The 26,136-nt window shown below is 40.5% G+C and overlaps 1 protein-coding gene across 5 annotated transcripts in view; it reads right to left on the bottom strand.

The window, feature by feature from the left end:
- PAM (peptidylglycine alpha-amidating monooxygenase) overlaps positions 1-26,136 on the bottom strand; it is a 162,870-nt gene that overhangs the window by 64,782 nt on the left and 71,952 nt on the right. For all 5 annotated transcript variants that reach the window (XM_066603028.1, XM_066603030.1, XM_066603032.1 and 2 more), the window contains exons 7-11: positions 15,254-15,337; positions 10,849-10,897; positions 7,670-7,737; positions 1,765-1,845; positions 993-1,069 (exon numbers count right to left, since the gene is read on the bottom strand). In XM_066603028.1, coding sequence (XP_066459125.1) covers positions 993-1,069; positions 1,765-1,845; positions 7,670-7,737; positions 10,849-10,897; positions 15,254-15,337 — 359 coding nt within the window. The remainder of the gene's footprint in view (positions 1-992; positions 1,070-1,764; positions 1,846-7,669; positions 7,738-10,848; positions 10,898-15,253; positions 15,338-26,136) is intronic.

Below are 26,136 nucleotides of genomic sequence, written 5' to 3'. Positions count from 1 at the left end.
AAAATCGCAATATAATTACTATACAATATATCAGACACACTAGAAGCAGTTTTATAGGAGGACAGTTAACCCTTTCCAATCCAAATAGTATCCTGGTTTTCCTAGGGGGCTTACTCATTTTCTGCCATTATACAACGGCGCTATATGCTGGCTAAAACCAGTACTGCATGAGGGGATACGTTAGATAGGCTCCGACAGCAGAGAGACTGGCAATATACAGTAAGAGAACCCCGACAGACGTCTTCCAACATCAGAGCTCTACAGCCTTAAATCAGAATGTCTTCAGACGTCAGACAGTGGATTGGAAAGGGTTAATCTTGGAAGAGGGAAAGGATATCAACGAACGACAAGGAATCCCACATTAGCTCAAGAAGTATGTAAAAGAAGACCAGTTTGTACTGTACAATCAGTACTACAAGGCAATACTGTTAACCAGAGAGTCGCAGCGCTTTACATAGCTTGTGGTACTTTTCACCATTTCACTTACAGTGACCCTACTATCAATTTTCATATCATTCCCACCTGACATTACTATGGTAAAGGCAACAAGCTCCTACACCAAGTGTAGCGGTAGCCATGGCACTGCTTGTTCCTGCAACTTCAGACTATTGCTTCCCAGTCATAGGGAAAGTCAGTACTCCGAAACGGACTCCTGGAATGGTGCTGATGCTCAATATTAGCCGTCGGCACAATTTCCCTCCACGGACTAGGAGGGCAGAAGCTGGAGATGTCATTCACCACCGTCTGCCTGCTCACCTCAATGCTGTGTCAAGGAAATCCAGCATTTGCTAGGCAAGTATAATTGCCTAGCAATTATATATAGTTGTTAGCATTTTTAATATATAAAACCATGTTCAAGTAGAACAGAAGATAAATCCCCAGTCCTGGGTCTTGGTTCATGGGTAAAGGCCAATCTAACCTATATAATAAAGTAGGCGGAGTAAGCACTAATAAAAAAGTCTTATGCAAGCAGTCTACATTTGAGACTATACCTGTGGTAGCTGTGGGCTCTGTCTTCCAATTAAAGACCACTTGTCATTCCTGATTCTGTACCCGCTTACAACTTGACCTAGAAATTCCACAATAAAATCATAAATATATAAGTGTAACAACTTACTGATGTATTTAAATAAGGACAGTACGTTCAACATACTGCATAAATCAATAGTATAGACGAATATAAGAAACTTTGAAATAGGTTATCAGGGGAAAAATGCATCTTTCGCCACTTATACACCTCATTTCCTCCTCCCGTCAATGTCCACTCACTATTAAATACTGCTAAAATCAGTCTTTTTAGACAAAACAGACTTTAAGCTTACTTGGATGACATATCAGATTACATGCCGCCCATACAAGTCTATAGAGCAAAAAAGGGGAAGAAAGAACAGACTGAGGCAGACAGTAAGTGTTGTACTGTCTCATAGCCACTGGAGTCGCATCTATACTGCTCAGTACTGCAGTATAATGTCTCACATGCTGTTGCTTCTGTGTATATAAGCAAAAGTCATAGGATACCAGGATTTCTTCTACTTAATGTGTTTATGGAAGACATAACAGCAGATAGTTCCCTACCCACTAGCTGATTAAAAACGGTGAATTACAGATACAGTCTGAAGAGGGGGAAAACTGCTTACAAATGCAGGACACAAGTCAAACAATGGCCAGAAATAAGGTTATTTATCATGTACACACAAATAACGGATTCTAAAAAGCCACCTAAAGTATCGGTATGCTTGAGTCTCAGGGCTGACGAACACTTACCTAGCTGATGTGTATGAACTCTGTAGGCAAATGGGTGCATTGTTGGTTTGTCATACACACAGGCGATATCTGAATACACCGCTAAAAGAAATGTAAACAGGTGTCAATATCCATACATGTACAGATTTTATTGTAGCTGCACTAAAATGTTTAATTGGCATTTGAGAACAAATATTATAGGCCTCTTTCGGTGCCTGAGCTCTGCAACGTACTGATAAATTATTCATATGGTAATGCATTCCCTACTGTGCATTACAAAGGTAATAAGGCTAAAAAGGGACATGAGACTATATTAAGATAAAAAGGTTACAGAGCAAAAGCCATCATTTTAATAACCAACATTAGACACAACATAACAAAATGTATAGAATGGTGTTAAATTCCAAAAATAAAACACAAATGGTCTCGGTTCTTTACTGGATTAATAGGAGCAGCTACCTACATACTGAGCATCCCCCTGTATCACATCCTTAGCAACCTGATATTTTGTAATATAATATGCCAATAAGATTTAAGCCAATATTCTGACATTTCAAAAAATAGAAGACGCTTCTGATGTAAAAAAAATATTCAGCCTTTTACAGGGAAATGGTTCAACACCTGAAATTGAAAGACACGCTATGACTCACCATCCGGCTCTGTAACCTGATAATAGGCTCTCCGCTTTCCATTTTCAAAGTCAAGGACATGACAATTTGGAAACAATGTATAAAGTAAGGAAATTCATCCAGCGTGAGAATGTATGGGCTATATCTCCAAAAGGCTTAAATTATTACGGAGATTACACATTGTGCTAGGTCTTGCCACTTAAAGTGATATAATATCACGATTACATATACTGCATGGCTGGATTATACAGTAATGTTACCACCAGGGGTTGGTGTACACAGTTCTATAGGCCTTCACTATTGAAGTGGCCACTCCGTGTCTATCATGACAAGTACTGTGCCAGAACCCTGGCTGCGACAGACTAGGTCTTCCTTGTTGTAGGCCAGTATACCAGTCCCCCATCCACGATTTCTCATTGACAAGTGGTGACCCACAGCGTTATACTCGCTACTGGGTGAGGTAGACAATGCTTACCTCCTGCACCCACCCATATTACCAAGGGATAAATGCACTGCTCTGGTATCCTTCCGACTGCACATGGCTGACCTGGACTGCAAGAGAGGTGGCACAGCTGTCACAAAGGCCCTAGACTGGATGGAGAGATGATCCAAATGTACAAATCATTGCCTGTACCTGCTGCTCAGAGACAGCACTCTATCCTTCAAATATGCCTCCACTGCTGCCCAATTCCAGTGTGCCTACAATCCCTGGCAGGGATCTGCACCTTACTTACACTATGAGAAGAGCTGCTTTAAAGGGGTGCCTGCTTTTGAAAGTATTAAAAACAGTTATCAGTGAAATAATGCCCTGTGCGGATAATACATAGACTTGCCAAATCCTCCGGAGTGGGAGATGGTCACTATAGTTGCTCTCCCTTCTGGTTAGATAAGGGTCCTGAACAGGGACAGTTCCTCTATTCACACCTAATTAGCAAGTTGGATATTTAAGCATGGGATTTCTTTAATATAGACAACCCCTTTAACCCCTTCAGTGGCAGGTTTAGGTAGTCTTCAGCACATTTCAACACTGATTTTTAGGAAATTTTCCGGGCGTGCCACTAAAGGGTTTAAAAGGGAACCTAACACGTCTGGCAAACACCATAAAAGAAAAGTTATTTTGTTCTGTTCAGTAGGTCTACAGAAAATGGTAATGCTCAAAAAGTTATTTGTCAACGGTTTCCATCTTTGGTCATCAACTATGAGTTAAAGGAAACCCATCACATCTGGTAGGCACTATAAACTACGTTATGGTGCTTATAGGACAGGGAAAGTGGAGTGGGGGTGTAATTCTTATGCTTACCCAGCTATTCGCTCCTTCACTGTCACCCCTGGAAGTCAGTGCTCAGTCTGAGTCTGACTCTCGAACAGTCAGTGCACATGCACTCCCAAAGCATACGCACTGACTGAAGTAAAAAGGCCATGCTCATCGGTTGTGACAGGTTTCCTTTAACTCATAACTGCTTTCATCTTTGGTCATCAGCTTACAAATAACTTGTTGAACATTAACATTTTCTAGACATATTGAACAGTGCAAAATAAAAAAAATAACTTTTCTAAGAGGAGCATGGTCTCTAGAAATCTTGAATAATAGGACCGTTACCTTTCTACAAGTGGTAGGATTGCTTTTTTAAACAAATATAGAACTTTCAAATAATAGACCTAGTATTGATATAGCTGTAGGCATGGAGATATGTCACAAACACCTCCTGGACATTGCCATCATGTCACAAGTGCTATACATCACCCTTCCTGGAATTAGAAAAGGATGTGGTTTATAGAAAAATAGGTTGCTAAATCTATGAGTCAAATAGCCACCACTTGAAATAGTTGTGAGTATGGACTAACACCTCCAACATAAACAGAGTCTTGCTTGATCTGGTATCAATGACAGATAGAAATAGTAGATCCGATGGATTAATAACATACTTCCTATTACATGGCCTTAGTTTAGTTTCTAGCCCAAATTCTAAAGACACGAGTTGCATGCAAAACATCAAAATTGTGGTGGGGCACATTCTGAACGCAATTCCTTTCATCTGATGAACATGGAAAAAGAATTTAGTACTGTAGCCTAAAATTACTGTCCATACAGTGAAAATCAACAAAATGTGGCAATTTATTAAAAGAGGTTTGGTAGACCCAATTAAAGAATGCGTGTCTTTGAAGCACAAAGTAGATGTTGAAATATTTTTAAATGATGAAAACTTGCACGGCTTTCATGTTCTTAACCTCATTTGAACGATCAAAAAGGGCTACTAATCATGAAGTGTCACAAGCACATACTTGCCATTTTTGAATAATAAACACACATTCTGGCGCAAGTAATGGAGTTATAAAACAAGAATGTCCCAAAAGAGGGGGGAGAGAAAATGGGAGATATATTCCAGAGAAGGTAGGAATATCTTTTATGTCTTAAACATATGCAGTACTGTGCAAAAGTTCTAGGCAGATGTGGAATAAATGCTGCAAATGCTGTACAATAAGAAGTCTTTTAGGCAACAGTGAAGCATGAAGGGCGGTCACACCAAATAGTGGATTTTCATTTCTCTTTTTTTATTCATTTTGTTAACTGGCAAAAAAATTATTATTAATACTTCTATTTTTGAAAGTATTCCAACTTTGCAGCATTTTTTCCACACCTGTCGTAAGGCCCATTTAGACACAACGATTATTGCTGAAAAGCCATCTTTTGAGTAAAAAGCATTGCTTGTAAATGTGCCCATCTTTCAGCTTTCTGCCAAACAACGGATTTTAGTTGTGCTTGAAATCTGTTGTTCAGCAAAACAGCTGATAAGACAGACCACACGCTGTGTTCTGCCCGAGTACTGCTGATTACAGCTGATTACATTGTCTCAGCTGTAAGCAGCATGGCAGAACAAAGAGAATTTACTCAGGGAACAGCGGGTGGTCCTCTGAATAGATTCATCTCCCAACAGCTCACACACTACTAATTGGTACTGATAGGCATTAGTACCAATTAGTAGTTTATCCAAAAGGATTGCTCAAAAGCCATCTTTTGAGTGATCATTTTGCACCTTAAAACTTTTGTACAGTACTTTAAATCTACTGTAATTCTGATTTCTAATCACTGTGTGAAGCATCTGAATACAGCTAACAAACTGTGAAACCTCCAGCTCTTCCCATGCAGGGGCCTACTGTAACTGAGTGATTTACCATCATCTTACATGACAGAAGTAATTCAAGGCAGCCAGCAACCAATTACCAGCAAGTAACCTGTGCGGTTTCTAGGCCACTCTTAGCTCCAGGCATAGAGGAGAGCAGACAATCCTCTCCCTAAGGACAAGGACATTGTATTTCTGTAAATTGATGGGAACACCCTTATTTACACAATACCATGCAAAGTCAAGAAAATAAATACCTGGTTCAGCTCTCTCAGGACCGAATTAGAAAGGCATATATAGGAAAGGCAGATACTTTTCAAGATCTCACTTTGTAAACTAAAATTACACATATAACAATTCCCAAATATATTTGACTGCATCTCCTAAGTGATTGATGGGACATCCCCATTGCCCTAGAAAGGTCATCCGATTTTTAACACTTGACTTTATTCTTCTTACAGTATAAAATAATAAACCTACAGCCACTTGTCCCTGCAGATAAACTCCCAAACCTAGATAATTTCACTAATGTACGTTCTTTATCAAGGCAGCTTCTCTACAGGGACAATATCCTACTACACACTGATGAGGGGCAACATCCCCAAAATGGTCTGTCTGTACATGGTTACCTTCTCCTCCTTTAGAGGACTCTCGCTTGTATTCCTAGTCATGTTACAAGGTCCATTAAAAGGTCAGACATTGACTTTCTAACATCTGCAATTATCAGCTCACTAGGAATAATGCCATCTAAATACCTAGCAGAATTCCAGCTAAAACACATGCATGTAAGTGCACAATAGCACTTTCTGAACTTCAGTCCACTAACGCCATCAACAGTATTAACCCCTTCAGTGGCAGGTTTAGGTAGCCTTCAGTACATTTCAACACTGAATTTTAGGAAATTTTATTGGTGTGCCACTGAAGGGGTTAACAGGCCAAGAGAGCAATAGAGGCTTGAATTTGAGAAAGGCTGATGAAGAAGAAAAAAATATGGGATTACATTTTTAAATGCCTACTGTGATACAAGTCATTTCCAACTTGATAGAGATCCTGAATGGTAATAGTTGCATATAAAACTAGGGAAAACTTTTCTTAATCGCTCAACTCTAAAGGGCATATATGTATGACCTCTGGGTGCAGAGTTTATATAGAATGGGATCAGAAGTTGAGCCCACTCCATGTGCGGCAGACTCCCACCTGCAACAGCCTTGATTATTAATCCTGCTGATCATGGCTGTTAGCCCTTTAAAAAAAAACAAAAACCTTACAATCTTAAGAAGCTAAAAAACACACAAAACCTCTATGGCGGTGTATTATGATTGCATAGATAGTGCATGCAGTATATGGTGATTCACACAATACTGTATTTTGTCCCAGATTCATCGCCTCTTTGAGACAATACCACTGTAACATTTGTGTGGGAATGTAGGTACATTCCTGTGGGAAGAAAACCTATTGTATGGGACCACTGACATTGACATTGATGTGTCAATATATGGATTCATAATACCATCATGTCCACTTAGAATGAGAACTCTACCCCTGCAACCAATTTATTAAAAAATAATGCTTAAGATCTGTCTTGTAGATCAGTGTATCCTAAACTCCAGGCCCCATGACCCCCACCCCAACAGGTCATGATTTGATTATATCCTATAGAGAGAACACTTTTGGCAATGTCTCAGGCAGTAATAATTGCATCACCTGTAAAATACTCTGGAAATCCAGAAAACTCAACCTGTTGGGGGAAGTCGTGAGGACTGGAGGAACTTGGGAAACACCGTTATAGAGTCCTAAAAAAATGCAACAGTTCTAAAGTAAACGGTATAACACTGCCCCATATATTTGCCTGACATTTGGATTACTAATACTATATTAAAAGCAGAATATGATTAATAAAGAAGAGCGCTTTCAATGAGTGTTCCAGGCCCGATCCCATCTCCCTCAGTCAACGCCTGTTAAAAATCAATCTACACAAGAAAACTCTTCCTTAAGGGAGTATAAACAGATTAATAGAAAAGAGAACAGTAAGAAAAAACAGATGTATTAAATGTCTTACACAAATCAATGCGTTTATTTAGCTTTCTAAATGAAGCAAGCAGGCTGTGACATCCATCTCCTCTGTCATTGTAATATCAGGCTTAAAATATATACACATTTACAAGAAATACTTACCCTTTTGACCCGGTGGGATTACAGTGTCCATAGACATCAAGAGATAAATGCCAGCAATCAGCGGCTGTCTGGCAGTAATAAAATAGACAAAGTGGCAGTGAAAAGGAAAATAAATACAAGAGAAGAACAGACATTTTCATTGAATACATTAAATATCACAGAAATACTAACAGCAAGAACAAACTATTGTTATAGCGGAAGTGTGAAATGTGTCTCAGCCTTCAGTTTTAAAATACTTGGCCTTTATTCGATACAACAAATGTATGGATTCTAAGGGGCCCTGCTATTATTATGGCAACTCCTCAGACTGTAAGCTCTTGTGAGCAGGGCTCCCTAGTTGTTCACATAGTTAATTAGTTGAATACTGTATGTAATGACACAGGGTCATATGGCATGGACTCTATGTGCCCATAAGGTCATCACAGTTGGCTGCCTATTCCACTTATCTTAATAACTAAGACAGTCCCCCTGCCTGTTATGACCAAAGCAGAGACAGAAGAGAGCTGGCTTAGCTGTTAAAATGAACAGAACAGCCAGCCGCCTGCGATGAAGGGACGGTCACAGAGAGAGTCCATACTAAGTGACCCGATGTTAGAAATGGGCTTAAAAATAAAAAAAAGAAAACGATACAAATGGAATACTCACCTATCCTGACTGCTCCCCATATCCAGCACTGCAGCCTCAGTGTCCACTGTGCAGAACTTGGAGAAGCGGCAGGCGGTCACATGCCATTCCTTGTGCATATGGCTCCTAAGCCAGTCATAGGTGTTGGTGACCATGGAAGAATCACTGCTGAAGCCTGTGATTGCTAAGCAGTCATGTCATGTGCACAATGAACGGCATGTGACCGCCTGCCTCTTCTCCTGGGTTTTCCGTGTAGCAAGCACTGGGGCTGCAGAGCCGGACAAGGAACCACTGGAATAAGAGAATTCAATTTTGATTTTTAAGCTCATTTAACTTTTAAGTCCTAGAGAATCTCTTTAATTACACACTCACTACTTATTACATTAGGCCACTTAGGAGAATATATAAATCCCCTAATTTACCCTACACCACAGCTATGAATCCCGGCTTTTACTGTACACTACCACTGAAAAAATATTATCCCCCTATAGTACCCTAGAACAAGAAAGAAGGCACTGCCCTAGACCACCAAATTTAGTGACACCACATCCTTAGATCACTGGAGAAGTTTTAATTTGTATGATTTTTTTTCCTACTTTCTGTTGTCAAAATCTTGATGTGCCCCAACGTCAGATGCAACATGCTACCCTGCAACCGAAATCAAGCCAACGCCTAATGGACGCATGCACACTAGGACTCCAACTGAGCCGAACCTTTGCCTGATGAATGTGTGTATATCGGGACACATAACAGTCATGTGGTACTAACATTTATGAAACTTTCTATAGTAGTTTACGAGTACCAATTATGAAATATTAATGTTATCTCTTAGATATAGAATGATACTATAGAATATAACTCCCTGAAGAACTGAGGCTTTAGTTAATAGCCTAGGCGGAGGAGATAAATTGATTGTATTTTAAGTGATTATATTGTATACATATGTATAGCATACTGCTAATTGTAGGGAGTTTTCAAAAAAAGACCTGGGGCATATTGGCTGAGAGGGGATACTACAGTGGGCGAATCTTGATGATATGGTGGACATCTGTATCCTTAGAGATATGTTGTGATCATGACGGGAAATGCCAGGTATGTGTTGTATACGCATACATTGGCAATTGGATATATGATCAGCTGTTTATGTATAGGACACTTGATAGTCTAGTTGGCATATTCTTCATATAATTATTCTTCCATTTGAGTAGGTTTGGAAGGATAATTTAAGAGTGGGCCACCAGACACAACGTAACATGCATTTGACATGAATTGTACATATATTTAACAATTTAGACCCTTATAAAGTATCTAAGTGGATTATTATAATACATGAGTGCCAGGTTTTAGGTCACCTCTATATGCAATACTTTGAAGTGTCCTTCCAGAAATCAGACTGATATTACTAATTAATCGTCCAAATGTATAAGAGATATTTACTCTATTTCCTTGATATAGAATACAAGAACACACAGGAGGTTCCTATTGGGATCACCCTTGTCAGGGCAGGTCTCCCAAGATTAATAGGGAAGCCTGTTTTTGGTAGTGTCAGAATAGGGATAGTTTGATCTTGCCCCTTTCACCCCTGCTTTCTTCTTACTTTTATACACTATATTTTAAGGTTAGAATAATGGTTACGTTTTTATGGTATGCCATCTTGCAAACCAATATGAAAATGTAGTAAGTTAATAGGATCTATCATGACTGATTTAGGTCTGCGCTAGTATGTTGGGAGAATACACACAAGACTGACAGGCATGGAGAGTAGTAAGGAGGCAGGTAAGAAAAAGTGTAAAGGGCAGCATGATAGCTCAATGATTAGCACTTTTGACCAGCAGCACTGGGGTTTTGGGTACCAATCCAAGCAAGGGCCACAACTGCATGGATTTTGTATATTCTCCCTAAATTTGGCTTTCCAAGAGGTTATACCTAGTAAGTGTTTGAGATAGAAGAGTTATATTGCGGGCCCAAGTGGGGATAGTGAACAGTGACAATGTAGAGCACTGTGGAATAGGTTCGTTATTAGGGATGAGCGAGCGTACTCGGAAAAGCACTACTCGCTCGAGTAATTTGCTTTATCCGAGTATCGCTGTGCTCGTCCCTGAAGATTCGGGTGCCGGCACGGAGCGGGGAGCTGCGGGGGGAGAGCGGGGAGGAACGGAGGGGAGATCTCTCTCTCCCTCTCTCCCGCCCGCTCTCCCCTGCTCCCCGCTGCGACTCACCTGTCAGCCGCAGCGGCACCCGAATCTTCAGGGACGAGCACAGCGATACTCGGATAAAGCAAATTACTCGAGCGAGTAGTGCTTTTCCGAGTACGCTCGCTCATCTCTATTCGTTATATATCATTAGCAAGAAATAAACAATATTCTTGTAACTTATTCCTTGGCAGGTAGAAAAAGCAGTTTTGGAGCAGGACTAGAAAGGGAAATACTGTGCAGACTAGTGATCAAACAGAAGGTCATTCATAAGTTCATTATTTGGGTAAAGACGTGTAAAAATAATGTAGTAATAACAACGACCATGAAAATAATAGTTGTAATAATAGTAATGGCAGTTACCTTTCAGGCGTGATTTGTACTGTCACTCCAGTACAGTCTTTATGTTTATCTGCAAAAATTAAAAGAACTGTTGGTAACTGTGCTTCATGCTGGCACCCATTGTGCATCAGAGAAAATACCTCTAGAATGCGGAGGCTGTAGTACAAGTTATTAATTGAAAAGGTAGTTTTCTTATATTAAAGTCATACAGGTCACAATGAACAGTATCTTTGAGAAAACCCATAATTGTAATACAATGCGCTCTGAGATCAGTTCAAAAGACGCATTGTACCACTGAAAGAGTATTGCAAAATGAAATGTCTCCATACCATGCTGAGAGAGAAAGAATTTCCAACTATTCCAAAAAGTACATTCCTTTATTAGATCAATTTGAAACAACTTTAAATACTTTATATGAGAGTTAACATGTAAGATTCTCACTTGTGTTCTTCTTAAGGGTTATTAGAAACTGTATTCAGCCATCAGGCTTTGCTTACACTTTGGGGGGTTCCCTCGACCATCCAAGTATTATTGGCCAAAATTGGTCTATCTACAGTGCTATTCGTGCTGTAAAAAATACATGGACTTTGATAGCTTCTATTGATTGCGATGGAATCAGTCGCCGCTGAAGCAGACATGGAATCTGTCTAGTATATAATCGTATCATAGACACAAAGCTGGCTATACCGGTTTGATAAAAGTCATTTTAGCCCACAGATTTTACTGAGATTTGTACAGGACTGTGCTTTAATAGCAGGTGTCAGGGTATGGGAGAGAGAGAATGAACTTAGGTGATTATTCCCCTCTCCCCATTGATACAAACATACTTACAAGTTTGCATGCTTATGGTGGAGAAGGATGAAATGGATGGTGACTAGAGATGAGCGAACGTACTCGTTAAGGCCGATTTCGCAATCGAGCACCGCGATTTTCGAGTACTTCACTACTCGGGTGAAAAGATTTAGGGGGCGCAGTGGGTGAGCGGGGGGTTGCAGAGGGGAGTGGGGGGGAGAGGGAGAGAGCTCCCACCTGTTCCGCGCTGCTACCCCCCCAAGCCCCGCCCCCCGGCGACCCCCGAATCTTTTCACCCGAATCTTTTCACCCGAGTAGTGAAGTACTCGAAAATCGCGGTGCTCGATTGCGAAATCGGCCTTACCGAGTACGTTCGCTCATCTCTAATGGTGACTAACTACATATGGCCAAATTTAGCCAGATTCTAGTCTTGCACAAAAAAAAAAAAAATCAGGCACTTTGCTTCCAATAACAAGCAATACCAGAATTGTACGTAAGTGGTCATTATTTCCATGTAACAACGTATTTTTTCTTAAGCTGGCCATACATATTAGAGGTCTATCAGGCAAACCCAATAATTTCTGTGAAATCAGATGACCAGTTTAGGAATTGCATTACACCTCTCCTTACACAAGGTTCGTCTTATCCTCCGTAATCTCTGAGCTTAATGTGCAGCTGACAAGATCAATCATTTCATTATTAAGAATTTATAACCCATACTGTACACTAAAGTGATGCAGGACTGTGGCATCTGGAGAAGCAACGTTGACTTATAGAGCCCTGGGCGAGAACATTGTTGACAAGTGACAGAACAAGCTGTTCTTGTGGTTTGACTTAAGGACGAGAGAGTCATTCCCAACCTTGTACAATATCTTAGATTTGATCACTGAATGTAAACCTTATAAATTGTTACATTCCACTCATTCTGCATTCATTGCAGTAGTTCCTCCATCTTTGATTAACAAAAGCTATGTAGTCACCAAGTGTTAAAGAGACCGTCAAGAGTTATGAAAAGTTTAGCTGCTTGGAATGTTAGAAAGTAATAAAATAAGCTATACTCACCAGTTTGATCTTCCAATGCTCCGGTAGTCCGCAACACCTTTATCTACACGTTGTAGTTGTGATGTGCTGGTATACATGCAGGTGATTGCTACATCTGATCACGGACCTCCAACAGTCGTATTCCGTACACCCTGGAGAGCAGTGATTGGCTGCAGCATTCACAAAAGTATATGGGCTGTCACTGCTGAAGCATTTAAACAAAGCCTGACTGGGACCGCTGGAGCCATGGAGATCGAACGGACAAGTATGGATTTTATAACATTCCAAGCATTTAAAAATTATAAAAAATGGGCATCTGGATAATTCCATTAACAGCTGAATACTTACTGCCTGCATCGTGTATTTGTGTATGTGGCAAATATATATTTGAAAATAAATAAGCCCTGCGGAGTAGGTTGGTGCTATACAAATAAAGATTATTATTATTATTATTAAAAAATAACCAATTATAGTAAAAAAATGGAGAGATGTTATTTTAACACTTTTAAAAGGGATTCTGCTATCAGGTTCATGCTGCCCCGAATCACAGACATCATGAACCTGGAAAAGGGGTATAAAAAGGGATGTCTGTTATCCTCAGTTTTATTCTGAAACACTGCAGCATTTAGGAATAAATATTTTTAAGTTGGACAGAGTTGCGCTCTGCATCATAGAGGTGGCTCATACCAGCCAATCCATATCCACAGCATGTAAAGTGACAGTTCTCTCCCCTATTGAGTATAGGGATAGGGCTGTCCGTCTACATGATGCGGAGAGGCCGATGCAGCACACCCTAGTGACTCTGAGCTTGGCTCCAAGTCAAACTTCAAAGTGTATAAATTCTGAAACGACACCATGTATCTATATCTATCAGAAAAAAACATCCTGCAGACAACATTGGTGTTAACTGCATGCTCATCCTTTCCATTTTTGGTTGAACTTCAAAGGGTTGTCCAGTTTCCAGACAACATTCCCCTGATAGCTGCAACTGCAGTAAAGCAACAAAAAGAGCAGTACTGACCTATACTCTGAAGTGAGGATCCAACATTGTAGCCCTGCCATCCTCCCGGTTTTGTTGTGGAAAAGGACATCGCAGGAAGTCACCTGACGGCTGCGTCACTGGATGTCAGGATCCTGGGTGCCAGGCGTTCAGAAAGGTGACCCTGCAGCCTCTGATTGGCTGTGGCGGTGACGGGACTTCCTGCGATATCTTCCACAACAAACACAGACAGAAGAGCGGGGCTACAACAATGGATCCCTGCAGCAGAGGACAAGTAAGTACTGCAGTGTAAGCTGCAACTACATTAAAATAGCAATCGGGGAAATGTTATCTGGTAACTGGACAACCTCTTTTTATATGGGAGAAGCCAAGCTAAAGGGGAAAAGATGGTGTTTTTGGTCTCCTATGATGTGCATCTCCTGGAGCGAATATAGACAAATTCTTTAGATTTCTTTATATTTTCTACAGTCAAAAAAGGAAAAGATTTTTTTAGCATATTTTCAGTCCTTTTTGCCATCCATATGAGGTCACAATGATTAACAGTGCATCCCTCCCATCCTCGCTAAGTATCCCATTCAGCATTGTGCCATCAATGTAGTCATTGCAATCTACAGCCTACATAAAATGTAGATTAAACACAATAAGAGACGTTAACTTGCAATTTCTTATCTACTCAATTTGAAATGAGAGATTAAAATGTAATTTCAGGCTGGAATGCAGTAAATGACATCAGTGTACAGTACATATCCAGTTGCTAACATCAAGATCCATTTAATACTGCAGCATAAGACTTTCCTATTTTTCAATGGGGTTATTTCAAAGTTTCATCATTTTGCTTTCAAAAACTGTACTGTCAAAGACAATAAAATGCAAAAAAAAAAGGAAAAACTCCTGGTTCTAAATGAATGGAAAGGCTTTACATTAGCTGCTTTTATATTGATCAGCGGTTCTTTGTGCGTGCAGCATAAATCAGCAAACCATTTCCAATTACAGAGTTCAAGTGGTCATTGACATGCCTTAATATAATGTTAACAATATTCTGGCCCTCTTCGGCTTTATGAAAGGTCTTTTACATGTCACATTAAAAAGACAAAACTATTACTTTTAAGCAATTTAAAAGAATGATATACTCTAGTTATGTGGTGCCAGCGAAATGTAGGAGACGGCAATGAATAAAATATTATTTACTATACATATTGGGGATGTAGAATTAGCTCTACACCACCAAAGTCACAGCTACATTTCTGCAAGGAGGTCACCTTAAATAATAGTGCAGAAAAATCTTTTGATCGCCTCTCTTCTCTTCTGAGGTTTGAGTCACAACAAAAGGGATAGTCCCATAAGAACAGCTGTTGTTCATTTGGCCCTATTAGAGGATATGGATTCCATAGGGCATACGGATTTCATAGACGCTTTTCCCAGTACATAAGTCATCTATAAGCCAGAGCAGGGATGTACAGCACAATGTCTGAATGGGCTCTGTAGTGATAATATTCACCAATCACAAGGCTGCCTCAATCCGAAAAGGGATTGTGAATTTGTGACCACTTCTTTACTTTGTGTGTTTTTAGAAGAATTTTACCAAAAACTCACCTTGGAATACTTTGACGTCCCCGTAATGAACCTGCAGAACAAAATACTTTGTGCCGGAATTTCCTCCAACTTTAAATCCAACACCTAAATCAATAATAGACAAATATATAAGCGGCAAAACTTTACAAAGCATGAAGAATAAGGCAGCTTTCACATGTGTTAGGGCTCAGTTCAGGGTTTCCGTCTCTCTGCTCTGTTCTTGGAAGACAGAAACTGAAATAAAACTGAAAAAAAACTGATGTTTTTTTTTCCCATTGATTTCAATGAGGTTTCAAAAAAATGGAAAGCAAATGGAAAGGCTTCAGTTTGGTTCCATTCGCCAGGTTTCCGTTTTTGGATGGAAAAATAGCGCAGTCTGCAGTGTTTTTTATTGCAGTCAAAAAAAACAGAAACCTGACAGAATGTAAGCAAACGGAATCCTCTCAGTTTTCTTTCTATTTTAGTTTTAAACCCTACTGAAATCAAATGGGGGAAAAATTCATTATTGTTTTCCGTTTATATCAGTTTCTCTCTTCCAAAAATGGACAGAGAGAGATGGAAAGCCTGAACTAAACCCTAGGGCAGGTGTGAAAGCAGCGTAACTAAACTTACTTTATTATATGCCATTATTCAAAAATGCTTCATTCTCTACTTATCAGCTACTTCCTTTCCTTCCCCTCTTCCGGCAGTGATCACCCCCTCTGAATATACTGATAAAATCTGTATGCAGAAGTCCATACACAAAGATCAGGTTATGACTGTCCAGCTACTTACTCAACAGAAGTCTATGGAGAGGGTAAGAAAAGGAAGGAATTGCAGGAGAGAGAGACAGTGACAAACATCTAGTAAGTGTTTACCATCTTCACCCACTGCTGGTTTCACAGCTACACTGCTCAATATTGCTATACAGTGTCCTCCATACTGCTGCTGGCAGGATCTCCTGTTCTCCATGTGTGCTGTATATGGGAGCTATTACAGCAGCTCCCCACCAGCATGCAGTTTCTTAATATGGCCATGTCCATAACTTTCAGCTCCATTGCTTGCAGGACTCTTACAAGTCTTTGTAACCAATTAGCAAGGCAGTTAAGGACCTGGACACTGTTCCTTCCAAACCTGGCAAGAGAGAACAGCAACTGCATACAATAAATATTAGCAGTGTCCTAATAACGAACTGTAAAGCAACCAGAAGCACAGGGTCAAATAGCATCCAGGACAAGTACAAAGAAGGTTATTGTCCACATTCCTGTGGTCTAGAGCAGTTAAGCTCAAAAATGTGTTCAAATGATGGCTTTAGAACGATAATGGTTGTGTATAAACACTGCCATCTTTCCTTCTTAGGCTAAACAATGATTTTTAGGTGGGCATGAAATGCATCATTCAGCCAGAGAGAGCTAGCAGGGACTGCAAGTTGTGTTCTCCATGGGAGCAGTTGATTACATTGTATTCAGCTGACAGTGCACAAAGACAATGCAGCTGAGTGCAAAGTCCAGACCACATGCTGGGGTTTGCAAACAGCTGCTGGGGGCTCATTTACATGCAAATGAAGCGGATAACATTTCTAATGGACATTAGTACCCATTAGTACTTTATGCAAAATGATCTCTAGAACTTTCAATCTTTAAATAGTTTGAACGATTTGTCTTTGCATGTAAATGAACATTAAGTGTGTCCAGCTAAGTATCCCTGATAGCTTAGGACAGTAAAAGGAATAATGTCAGCATACCTGGGGTCAACTGGTCACTCACCTTCCCAGACTCCAGCATTTCCCTAGCTGTAATGTCCTGTCTCCTCCTTGCACTGATCAGAGAGATGGGTACAGGGAGGCAATGGACAGGACTGAGCAGCTGTGATTGCACAACTGCACTGTTCTCTCTATGATCAGGCAGAGCAGTTTTAGAACACTGTCTGATCATTAAGGAGGAGAGTTAGTGTGTTGTGAGGAAAACCTCTTGCCCCCTTCCCAGCATGGGAACCCAGTCGCAACTGAAACCACTACAAAAAGACTAAGTATGCTGCCAGAAAATGGCTAAAAAAATGCAAGGCACGAGTCATAATATGACCAGGAATTGTGTTATTCTTCATGTACACAGTACACATACAGCAGTTTATTCTGGAAAGTCATCTGAAATATGGACAGCTAGCAGGGTCTTATATAAAATCCAGTAGCTTTATTTAAATACCCATAAACGTAAAATAATTGTGTGCGCAGGATTCTAACTTTATGGATATTGGAATAAAGCTACGGGATTTCCCCAGAGTCCCTGCTGGATGTCCATATTTCTCCTATCTGTCTGACTTGGGAGTTCCCAATCTCCGTGCACAGCTGAGCCGAGCCAAATCCTTTCTCCCTCATCTTATAAATATAGTTGTAAACTTTAGATACACTTTAAACAAAGTAACGCTAATTTAAGAACAAAGGAAGATAGTATCAGGTTTATTCTAGCAATTCTCTCATTTACCCAAATGTGTTCATAATGATCCATGGGTTATTTGTATCAACCTGCGATTTGATGATCATGTTGTATATATAAAAGTCCATGGGAAAAAAAATTCTATAACATTTTCTATAAACTTTCTTCTATAAAAGTTTCTCTCTAACACATTTTAAGCATCTCATTGTCCAATAAATCAGCTTTAAAGTGTGCCAGGTGTTTAAGATTTGAAAATGGCGAAGGAGATTCGATTTAGCACAGACAATAACTAGATTTCACATGTGGTATATTTCGTTATTCATTCTAAAACAAAGAAAGTAATGCTATAAAGATGAAGGAAAGTCTTATAAAATGCAAAACGCAATTGAGGCGAGCCATATTATTGTATGCTGCAAGAGTTTAGCATTATACATTTTTGTTTGCATTGTGGTGCCATCAATACCGCACAACTACTGCCAAACTTTCTTGACAGGCATGTCAGCTAGAGATGAGCGAGTATACTCGCTAAGGCTAACTACTCGAGCGAGTAGTGCCTTAGCCTAGTATCCTCCCGCTCGTCTGTAAAGATTCGGGGGCTGGCGGGGGGCGGGGAGCGGCGGGGGAGAGATCTCTCTCTCCCTCTACCCCCCTCCCCCCCCCCCGCTCACCGCCGCAACTGACCTGTCACCCGCACCGGCAGCCGAATTTTTACAGACGAGCGGGAGGATACTCGGCTAAGGTACTACTCGCTCAAGTAGTTAGCCTTAGTGAGTATACTCACTCATCTCTAATGTCAGCACTTCTAGGATGCTAATTAAGGGTATGTATATAGTTGCAAGAAAAAGTGAACTCTTTGGAATAAACTGGATTTCTGCATTTATTACCAATAAAATCTGGTCTGATTGTTATCCAAATCCCAATTATAGACAAACACAATCTAACTAAACTAATAACACAAAGACAGCTGTACCGTTGTTCTCTTTTATTGAGCACATTGTGGAAACATCCATAACGCAGGGGGAAAAACTAAGATTGGGGTTTCACACTGCTATAACCACATGTGTAAAAAAAACCTGCCCGCTAGTGTTGGCCACACAAGTTTGCCAGTAATATTGCCTTTCTACCAGCAAAATTGTACAGCCATTAGCTGCCACAGGTGGGCAGAGCTTTGATCACATGCAATTAACACCGCATGGAAACCCAGCCTTAGGCCAGGGCTCACACGGGCGTAGGATTACCATGTATTAAGCAGGCTCTGTACATCTGTGTGATACACAGTAACTCGCAGGCAATCAATTACATTGCCTTACACAATTTCGCTCACATTAGAATGACGGAATTGCGGAATATGTGAGCACAAAAAAGAACGCAGCATCTTTAATTTTGCCACGTATATATGCGCGCTTATATGTAGTTACATTGACCCACAAAGCGTTTTACAGTTACAGACGTGTCAGCCCGGCCTTTGTGAACAGCCATGTTAATGACTGCTCAAAGAGATAATTGACAACTGGTGTTTCAATTAAGGAGATTAAATTGAAAAAGTGTGTTTCACAGATGCTTTGCCAATCCTATAAAGGCACACAAAGTCTGGTTACTGGCAAGTCTGTTCTTCTCAAGGAGGATTGGTTAGTGCAAAGTATGCCTCAATGCAAACAACCTTCAAGAGACCTAAAAAGTATTACAGAGAAGTGTGAGCCTCTAAGAGACTACAAGACATTACTAAAGTCAAGTGTACATCAAGCCACACTTAGACTATCTACAAATGAACTATTGCTGCTCCCCCTTCCCCTCGCAGTAGGTGTCCTGTTAAAAGAAATGCGTCATCAGAAAATTACATATTGTCTAAGTCATGTTTTTAATGCTAAACATTTTTGTTAAAGAATTTTTGGTGTGTTACATTTTTGGTCATGAGGTATATATTTTTTTTATTAAAAATTCCAAAATCCTGCATTTTTCACACTGATCACTGAGCCTAATAGGCTCATGCTTCCGGTTCTTTGGGGAAAACCTTTCAACAGTCATCTCATTATCACAGGCAGTATTACAATGAAATTATATATATATATCGCCATCCCTTCCCTGCAAAAAGACACCTGCACGGGTCACAGAGCATTCCTAGAACAGCCTTCCATAAAAGCCTACGTGTCCCCTCCTGTCCATTGTGTGAATGGCCCATGAAGCTGCTGTAAGGCACATTTGTAAATGCTGTTACATCCAGCTCAGGCAAGATGGCCGCCCACACAGTCATCTACAGATATAAGAATTTCATTCTCTCAAGATCTTCATTCAGAAAGTAACAAGAGATTAGAAAAATGGAATATATGTTTCACTATCTGGTTTTAATTAATTTAAAAAAAAATGAAGGGTGATCTACTTTTTTTTTTAAGATCATTCCTAGAGCACAACAGGCAATCCTGAAAGAGATTACAAAGTACCCAAGGGTAACAGCAAAAGACCTAAAGAAGACTACAGAACACTTTATTCAGGTGTCCACTATTAGAAAACCACTAGACATGAATGATGTCCGTGAAAGGACACAATGAAGGAAGGAGCCACTGTCCAAAAAATGAACACTAAAGCCCGACCACGTGCATATTCCACAATGCTTCTAAGAAAATGTTCTGGGGAAGAGACGAGACAAAAGTGGAACTTTTAGCACAAATGCACAATGTTATGTTTATAGGGAAAACAATGTATACCAACACCAAAACCTCAGCACAACTGTAAAGCATGGTGGTGGGAGCACCATAGTTTGGGGCTGCTGTGCTGCCTCAAGGCTTGAACGTCTTGTGAATATTGAGGAAACAATAACTTTCAAGATGTATCAAAATACTTCACAGGAGAATGTAAGGGCACCAATCCATGACCTCAAGCTGAAGAGACACTGGGTGATGCAACAAGACAATGCCTCAGAGCACACAAGTAAATTAACTAAAGAATGACTGAAAAAGAAGATTGGCGTTTTGAAATAGCCTAGTCAGAGTCCTGATCTTAACCCTATGGAGATACTGTGGCATGATCCGACGCGGGCTGTGCATGCAAAGCATCTCAGAAATATTGATGAGCTAAAACATCTGCAGGGAAGAAAAATCCAAAAATCTTCCTCAATGTTGTGCAAATCTTATTTACAGTTACAGGAAACATTGGGTGGAGATTACTGCAAAAGGGGATTCTCAGGTTAACCCCTTAGTGATAAAGCCTGTTTGCGCCTAAATGACCAACTATTTTTTCAGTTTTTTTAATCGTCACGTTCCAAGAGCTATAACTTCTTAATTTTTCCGTTGACATAAAAATATGAGGGCTTGTTTTTTGCGGGACAAATTGTATTTTTAAAAGCATAATTTTTGGGGTATATATAAATGCATTGTATAATACTTATAATCCCCTTAAGGACCAAAAAATAGTTTTTTTTTACCTAAAAGGACCAGACACTTTTTAGGGACTTTGCCCATGTGGTGGTTTTATTGCCCTATTTTTTTTCCTTCAGCTACCAAAATTATTCTTACTGCGTTTTGTTCCCCATGACTTACAGGGCTATTTTTAAAAAAAAAAATCTTTTTTACTGACTTTTTTTCTCCCGCTTTTTAGGTTTATTTTACCATCTATGACCCCCATGATGTCATATGACCTCTGGGTGTCATTCACATGGTGCGTTTTTTTAAAATTACATAAATAATCTAAAGGAGCCCGAGTTATAGGGGAAAATATCCCTCTGCAGTGACAATAGTCATTGGCAGAGCTGCTCAGGGTCTGCTAGGACCCCACAACTCTGCTATAATAGGGGGCACCCAGCGGTCACATGATTGCCAGGTCACGTAGCAAAAGAAATTCTTCCACTTTCACTTCGTAGTACACAGTGCCCATTGAGCGCTATGTACCCGGGTAAGAAGAAGGCAGAAACGGTTAAAAACAGTTGCTCCCTTCTCCCCCGGGCTCTTAGCTGTCACTATCAGCTGAAGACCTGACGTGCTTGATTTCAGGAGCAGAGGCTTTATTACCGTGCCGTATTTTTGCTATCAGCTGGGATTAAAGCCCAGGGATGGAGTAAAAAAAGAAATTCCGCTTTTTATTTTTTGGCTTTCATTTTTATGGCTTTCAGAGTGCAAAATGAATAATATGATAACAATATTCTCTGGTTCAGTATGATTCAGGTTTTTTTATGCTTTGCCATTTTTGTTCACAATTATTTTTTCTTTAAGATGCGCTTTTGTTTCCTAAAATTCAAAAATTTGTTGCATTCAAAGACCCCTGACATTTGTTAACAGTGCTGTGTAAGGGGTTATTTTTGGCAGGATGAGCTGTATTTTAAATGCTACCATTTGTTGATCCATGGGATGTTTTGATCACTTTCTATTCCGCTTTTTGTAAGGCAAGAGGCGCAAATTAGCTATTTTCACCATGCTTTTTTGTATGTTTGTCATGTTGTGCAGGTTTAATAATGTACTAACCTTTTTTCTCTGGGTTACTACAAACACAGCAATATGACATCTATCATTATTTTAGTTTTTTTCACAGTAAAGTGGGGAAAGATGGTTTTTATTTTTTTATGATTTGAATATCACCATATTTTATCATTCTAAGGCCCAATGTCCATATGCGGATTTTAATTATAAAATCTGTGTGTCTCCCGCAGCTCCGGAAGCCCATAGGGATGCATTAGCATCCGCGGGGCAAATACATGCATGCTCCATTTTCCTGCGGATCTCCCACACGGATGGCTCCCACTGCTTTCATTGAAGTCAATGGAAGCCGTCCGGACCCGCGGCACACCCGCAGCTGTCATTGTGCTGTGCCACAGATCTGCAGGAGAGCAGGAGATTTAAAAAAAAATGTGCATGGCGCATGTGCGCAGAATGCTGCTGGTGTGCCAAGTACATCTGCTGTGCTGAAGAAAGAACATCCGGTCATGACGGAGGAGAGACCCGCAGCGTCTGGGCAGGTGAGTATGCTGTAATTTTTAGCCTCATGGCTGCGGGCACGGGTGGAAACCGCTGCGGGATTCCACCATGTGTGCCCATGGACACGAGGCCTAATACACTACTATACTTCAGTATAGCAGTGAATTACAAAACCTATGAAGCTCAGCCAAAGGCCAAGCTTCATGGCCCACCGTAGCAGTCAGACCTGGAGGCCATATTCAAGCATCCAAGTGCCATAGCAACCCATCGAGAACCCGTGATCACATTGTGAGGGTCCGATGGGTGAGAAAAGAGACCCCCTCCCTGTCAGCGTTTTAACACTGACTAACGCATGTAAAGGGTTAAAACGGCAGGGGACGGGGGTTTCTCTGTTTGAGCAAGTGCCAGGTAGTTATCCAACAGCTGAGCACGCGCTTTCCCTGGCATGAGAGATGCATGCCAGGCTTCTGATGCAGTGCCGTTAAAAGACAGTGCATCAAAATCAAGCCCCTTGACGGCTGCCCTCAAAAACCGTATGGGCAGTCGTTAAGGGGTTGCAATTCAAAGTTTCAATTTTTTTCTCCCTGCACTTTGGATATTTACTCAGTGTGCTCAATAAAAAACATGAAAAATACAGCAGTTTGTGTGCCATTAGCTTAGCTATATTCGGCGCACGCTACAACGCCCACTGACGCTCCCGGCTTCCACCTATAGGATCCTACGTGGTATGCGTCATGACGTCGCGAGGTCACACGTACCGTCGTGACGTTGAGCACTGTGTGGCGGTCCGGCCCCACCCCTTTTGTCCTTATTGGTGGGATCACTGACAGGTGGGACACGCCTCCCCCAGCCGCTAACAACTTGGCCCCGTGTCAGCTAAGATGACACATCACGATCAGGCCTGACGCTGACGTTACCCTCACCGGGGGATGGAAGGAAATAGGACTCATAACATTGCATCCTTTTATTCAACATGTGAATAAGCCCCTTTTTTTCCTCTTTATTGTTCCTTCCACAGGTAACGCCCAGAGTCTCGGGATTGGCTGATCAATAGGGCGAACCTCCAAGTAGGCGTGGCCTAGGGCTACTTAAATGGGTGGTTTTCAGACGGCTCTTCATTCCCTTGCCTACCATCAAGGCGATGGGACCTCTCTGTTATTTTGACATACTAAAGCCTGCTATTATGCTTAGGGAAACGATCTATGCTATATAGCTCGCTCCTCTAGACCTTTTGACTGGGGTGATTGGGCCTTTAAAGAGACCAGCTTTTACCTACAGATTCTAACTGGGTAGTTTGGCACTTTAGGAGGATTGACTCTAGGCGTATATAGCCTTCGGTGCTAGCCAACAAATCTTAGGATTGACTCCCAGACTTCCAAGCTATTTTTTGACAATTGCATAAATGGAATGCTTAAGTCTGTGAGAGTGAGATAATCAGTTTGGTCTCAGCTTATATACTGGATCGGTTTCCCCCAAAAGGAGACTTTGGCTTGTTGCATCTTTTTCTAGAAGCAGTCTTACCTTTTGTTCATAGGCACTAGCATGAGCATATATTGCATCTAGGACTCACAACTTTGATATACATCACTTGGCTCTTCACCTTGAGCACAGTGATTCACCTTTGCAAATTATACGACTTATCTAGTACTATCACTCCTGATGATCCACATTACCGAAGTGGTGAAACGCGTCGAGATTATAGTACGATGCCTTAATCCGAAACCAAAAGTGTGATGCAATAAACCTAAGAATAGTGTACCTAATGAGAAAATTCTGTAGTTCTTGCACTAAGACACGCAAGTCCTTACTAAGTATTTTGTTGCTTTAGCTACATATGGAGACGTGACCGTGACACTATCATCAGTTTCGGTCTGACTGAACTATCTGAACAAAGAGTGGATGATCATCTTATCCTCTGGTTGAGGATTTATCATTCCCATACAGTGACACGATCCATAGTTCTAGTCCCAATAAGTATATCTCTCTAACAAGAGTATTTTTGTAGCTAACGACGTCTTGTCCTAGGTTGGTCGGAGGCGCTGCCACCTGGTGGCTTGACCACCCTTGAGTGGCTGCAACATCCTTCCCAACTCTTTGTTTTGTGTTGTGCCCTGAGTCTACTGTCTCTTTTTAAATTATTCTAATAAAGATTATTATTTTAGCATAAGTCTTTCCTGTGAATAGGGCTGAATTTTCGAGTTAGACTTTTACTGCCCCCCCCTGTGAAAAATTTTGTCCATTAGCTTAGCTAAGATTGTGCAGGTTTACAATTGTGACTTAGATAATAATCAGACCACATTTTATTACCGTACTAATCGTTATGGAAATATAGGCAATTCCAAAAAGTTCACTTACTTTTCTTGCAACTATAGAGCAAATTTAATATGATGCGGTCAATCTTTTAGGTTTCTAAAATCATCCCAACCGTGCACATCATATTCTAAATGTAAGACTGCACTAAAGAAAAACACCACTGTTACATAGAGCCCAAAGGAGGGGGGGGAGGAACAGCGCTTTATGTTTGAGCCATAAATATATAGTGCTTTGTACTGAAATCTGACATTACGCAGAACTGCTTGACTTTAATAAGCATATCTGTATAACCAGTTTCAATAGACTAAAAATGCAGGTTACATGTGGAATGTTCTTTGTATTCTCCAAACACAATGACTACCAGCAACAAAGTGAAGGGTTTTCCCTAATATTTAACCTGTAGTAAAGGTGCTTTCACACAACTGCATTGTTCGTGCACGTTTCATCCCTACAATTTTTGCCATGAACAGGAATGGATCTGAATATACAGAAGTAGGAAAATCCTTGAATATTTCATGCCCAAGTAATATAGGGGATGGAAAAGTATATCCACATTGCCGCCAATGGGAAGGTGACTTTCTTATAAGTCCATTTTAAGCTTTTGACGGGCCCTGGCAACATGACTCAGTATATAAGCCAAACCAGAATTTTCTGTTTTGCGTATATCCTTAGGGATGTTGTCAGGGCCAGTTGAAAGTTCATAAGTATTTGAAACCGTGCACTCAGAGGAGATTAAACCTACAGCTTCATTTAACGCAGCACCCAGTGTACTGGTAATATATGCCCGGTCATAATTCATTAAGCTTAAATCTCAGGAACAGCAGCTGCAGGATCGTGTCATTGGTTTCATCATAGAGTGCCATATAGGTTATACTACATGACTGTCACACGTAAAATAAGATCCAAGTTCAGGGCCATAATTTTAACAGCCTATGAGCATCTATGTTTATTGCTCCACTGCATCCAAGAACAAACCAAGCATCTCTGCAAATATTAGATTGATAAACATCTACTAATGCTTTGTGTCTACAGCTCCCATGAAGACCCATGTGTTCTCATGGTTACAGACTACAAACACTGTGTAGTCTGACCCTGCAGTCATGTTTTACTCTTTTCAATCTGCTCCCTCTTCTACTATGTAGGGCGGAAAGAAGCAGAGGCAGAAGGAATGGATGCAAGATCCGACTACACCGTCTTGTAGTCGATAAACACAGAGGCATATAAATCAACTTAGGAGCAGCATACATAAAACAGTAGTGTCATTTTTTTAATCAAAACT

This window comes from Eleutherodactylus coqui, chromosome 5, assembly GCF_035609145.1.
Source record: "Eleutherodactylus coqui strain aEleCoq1 chromosome 5, aEleCoq1.hap1, whole genome shotgun sequence".
NCBI classification, from domain to species: Eukaryota; Metazoa; Chordata; class Amphibia; order Anura; family Eleutherodactylidae; genus Eleutherodactylus; species Eleutherodactylus coqui.
Note: the sequence above shows the minus strand (reverse complement) of the source record. Positions and strands in the feature narration are given on the sequence as shown.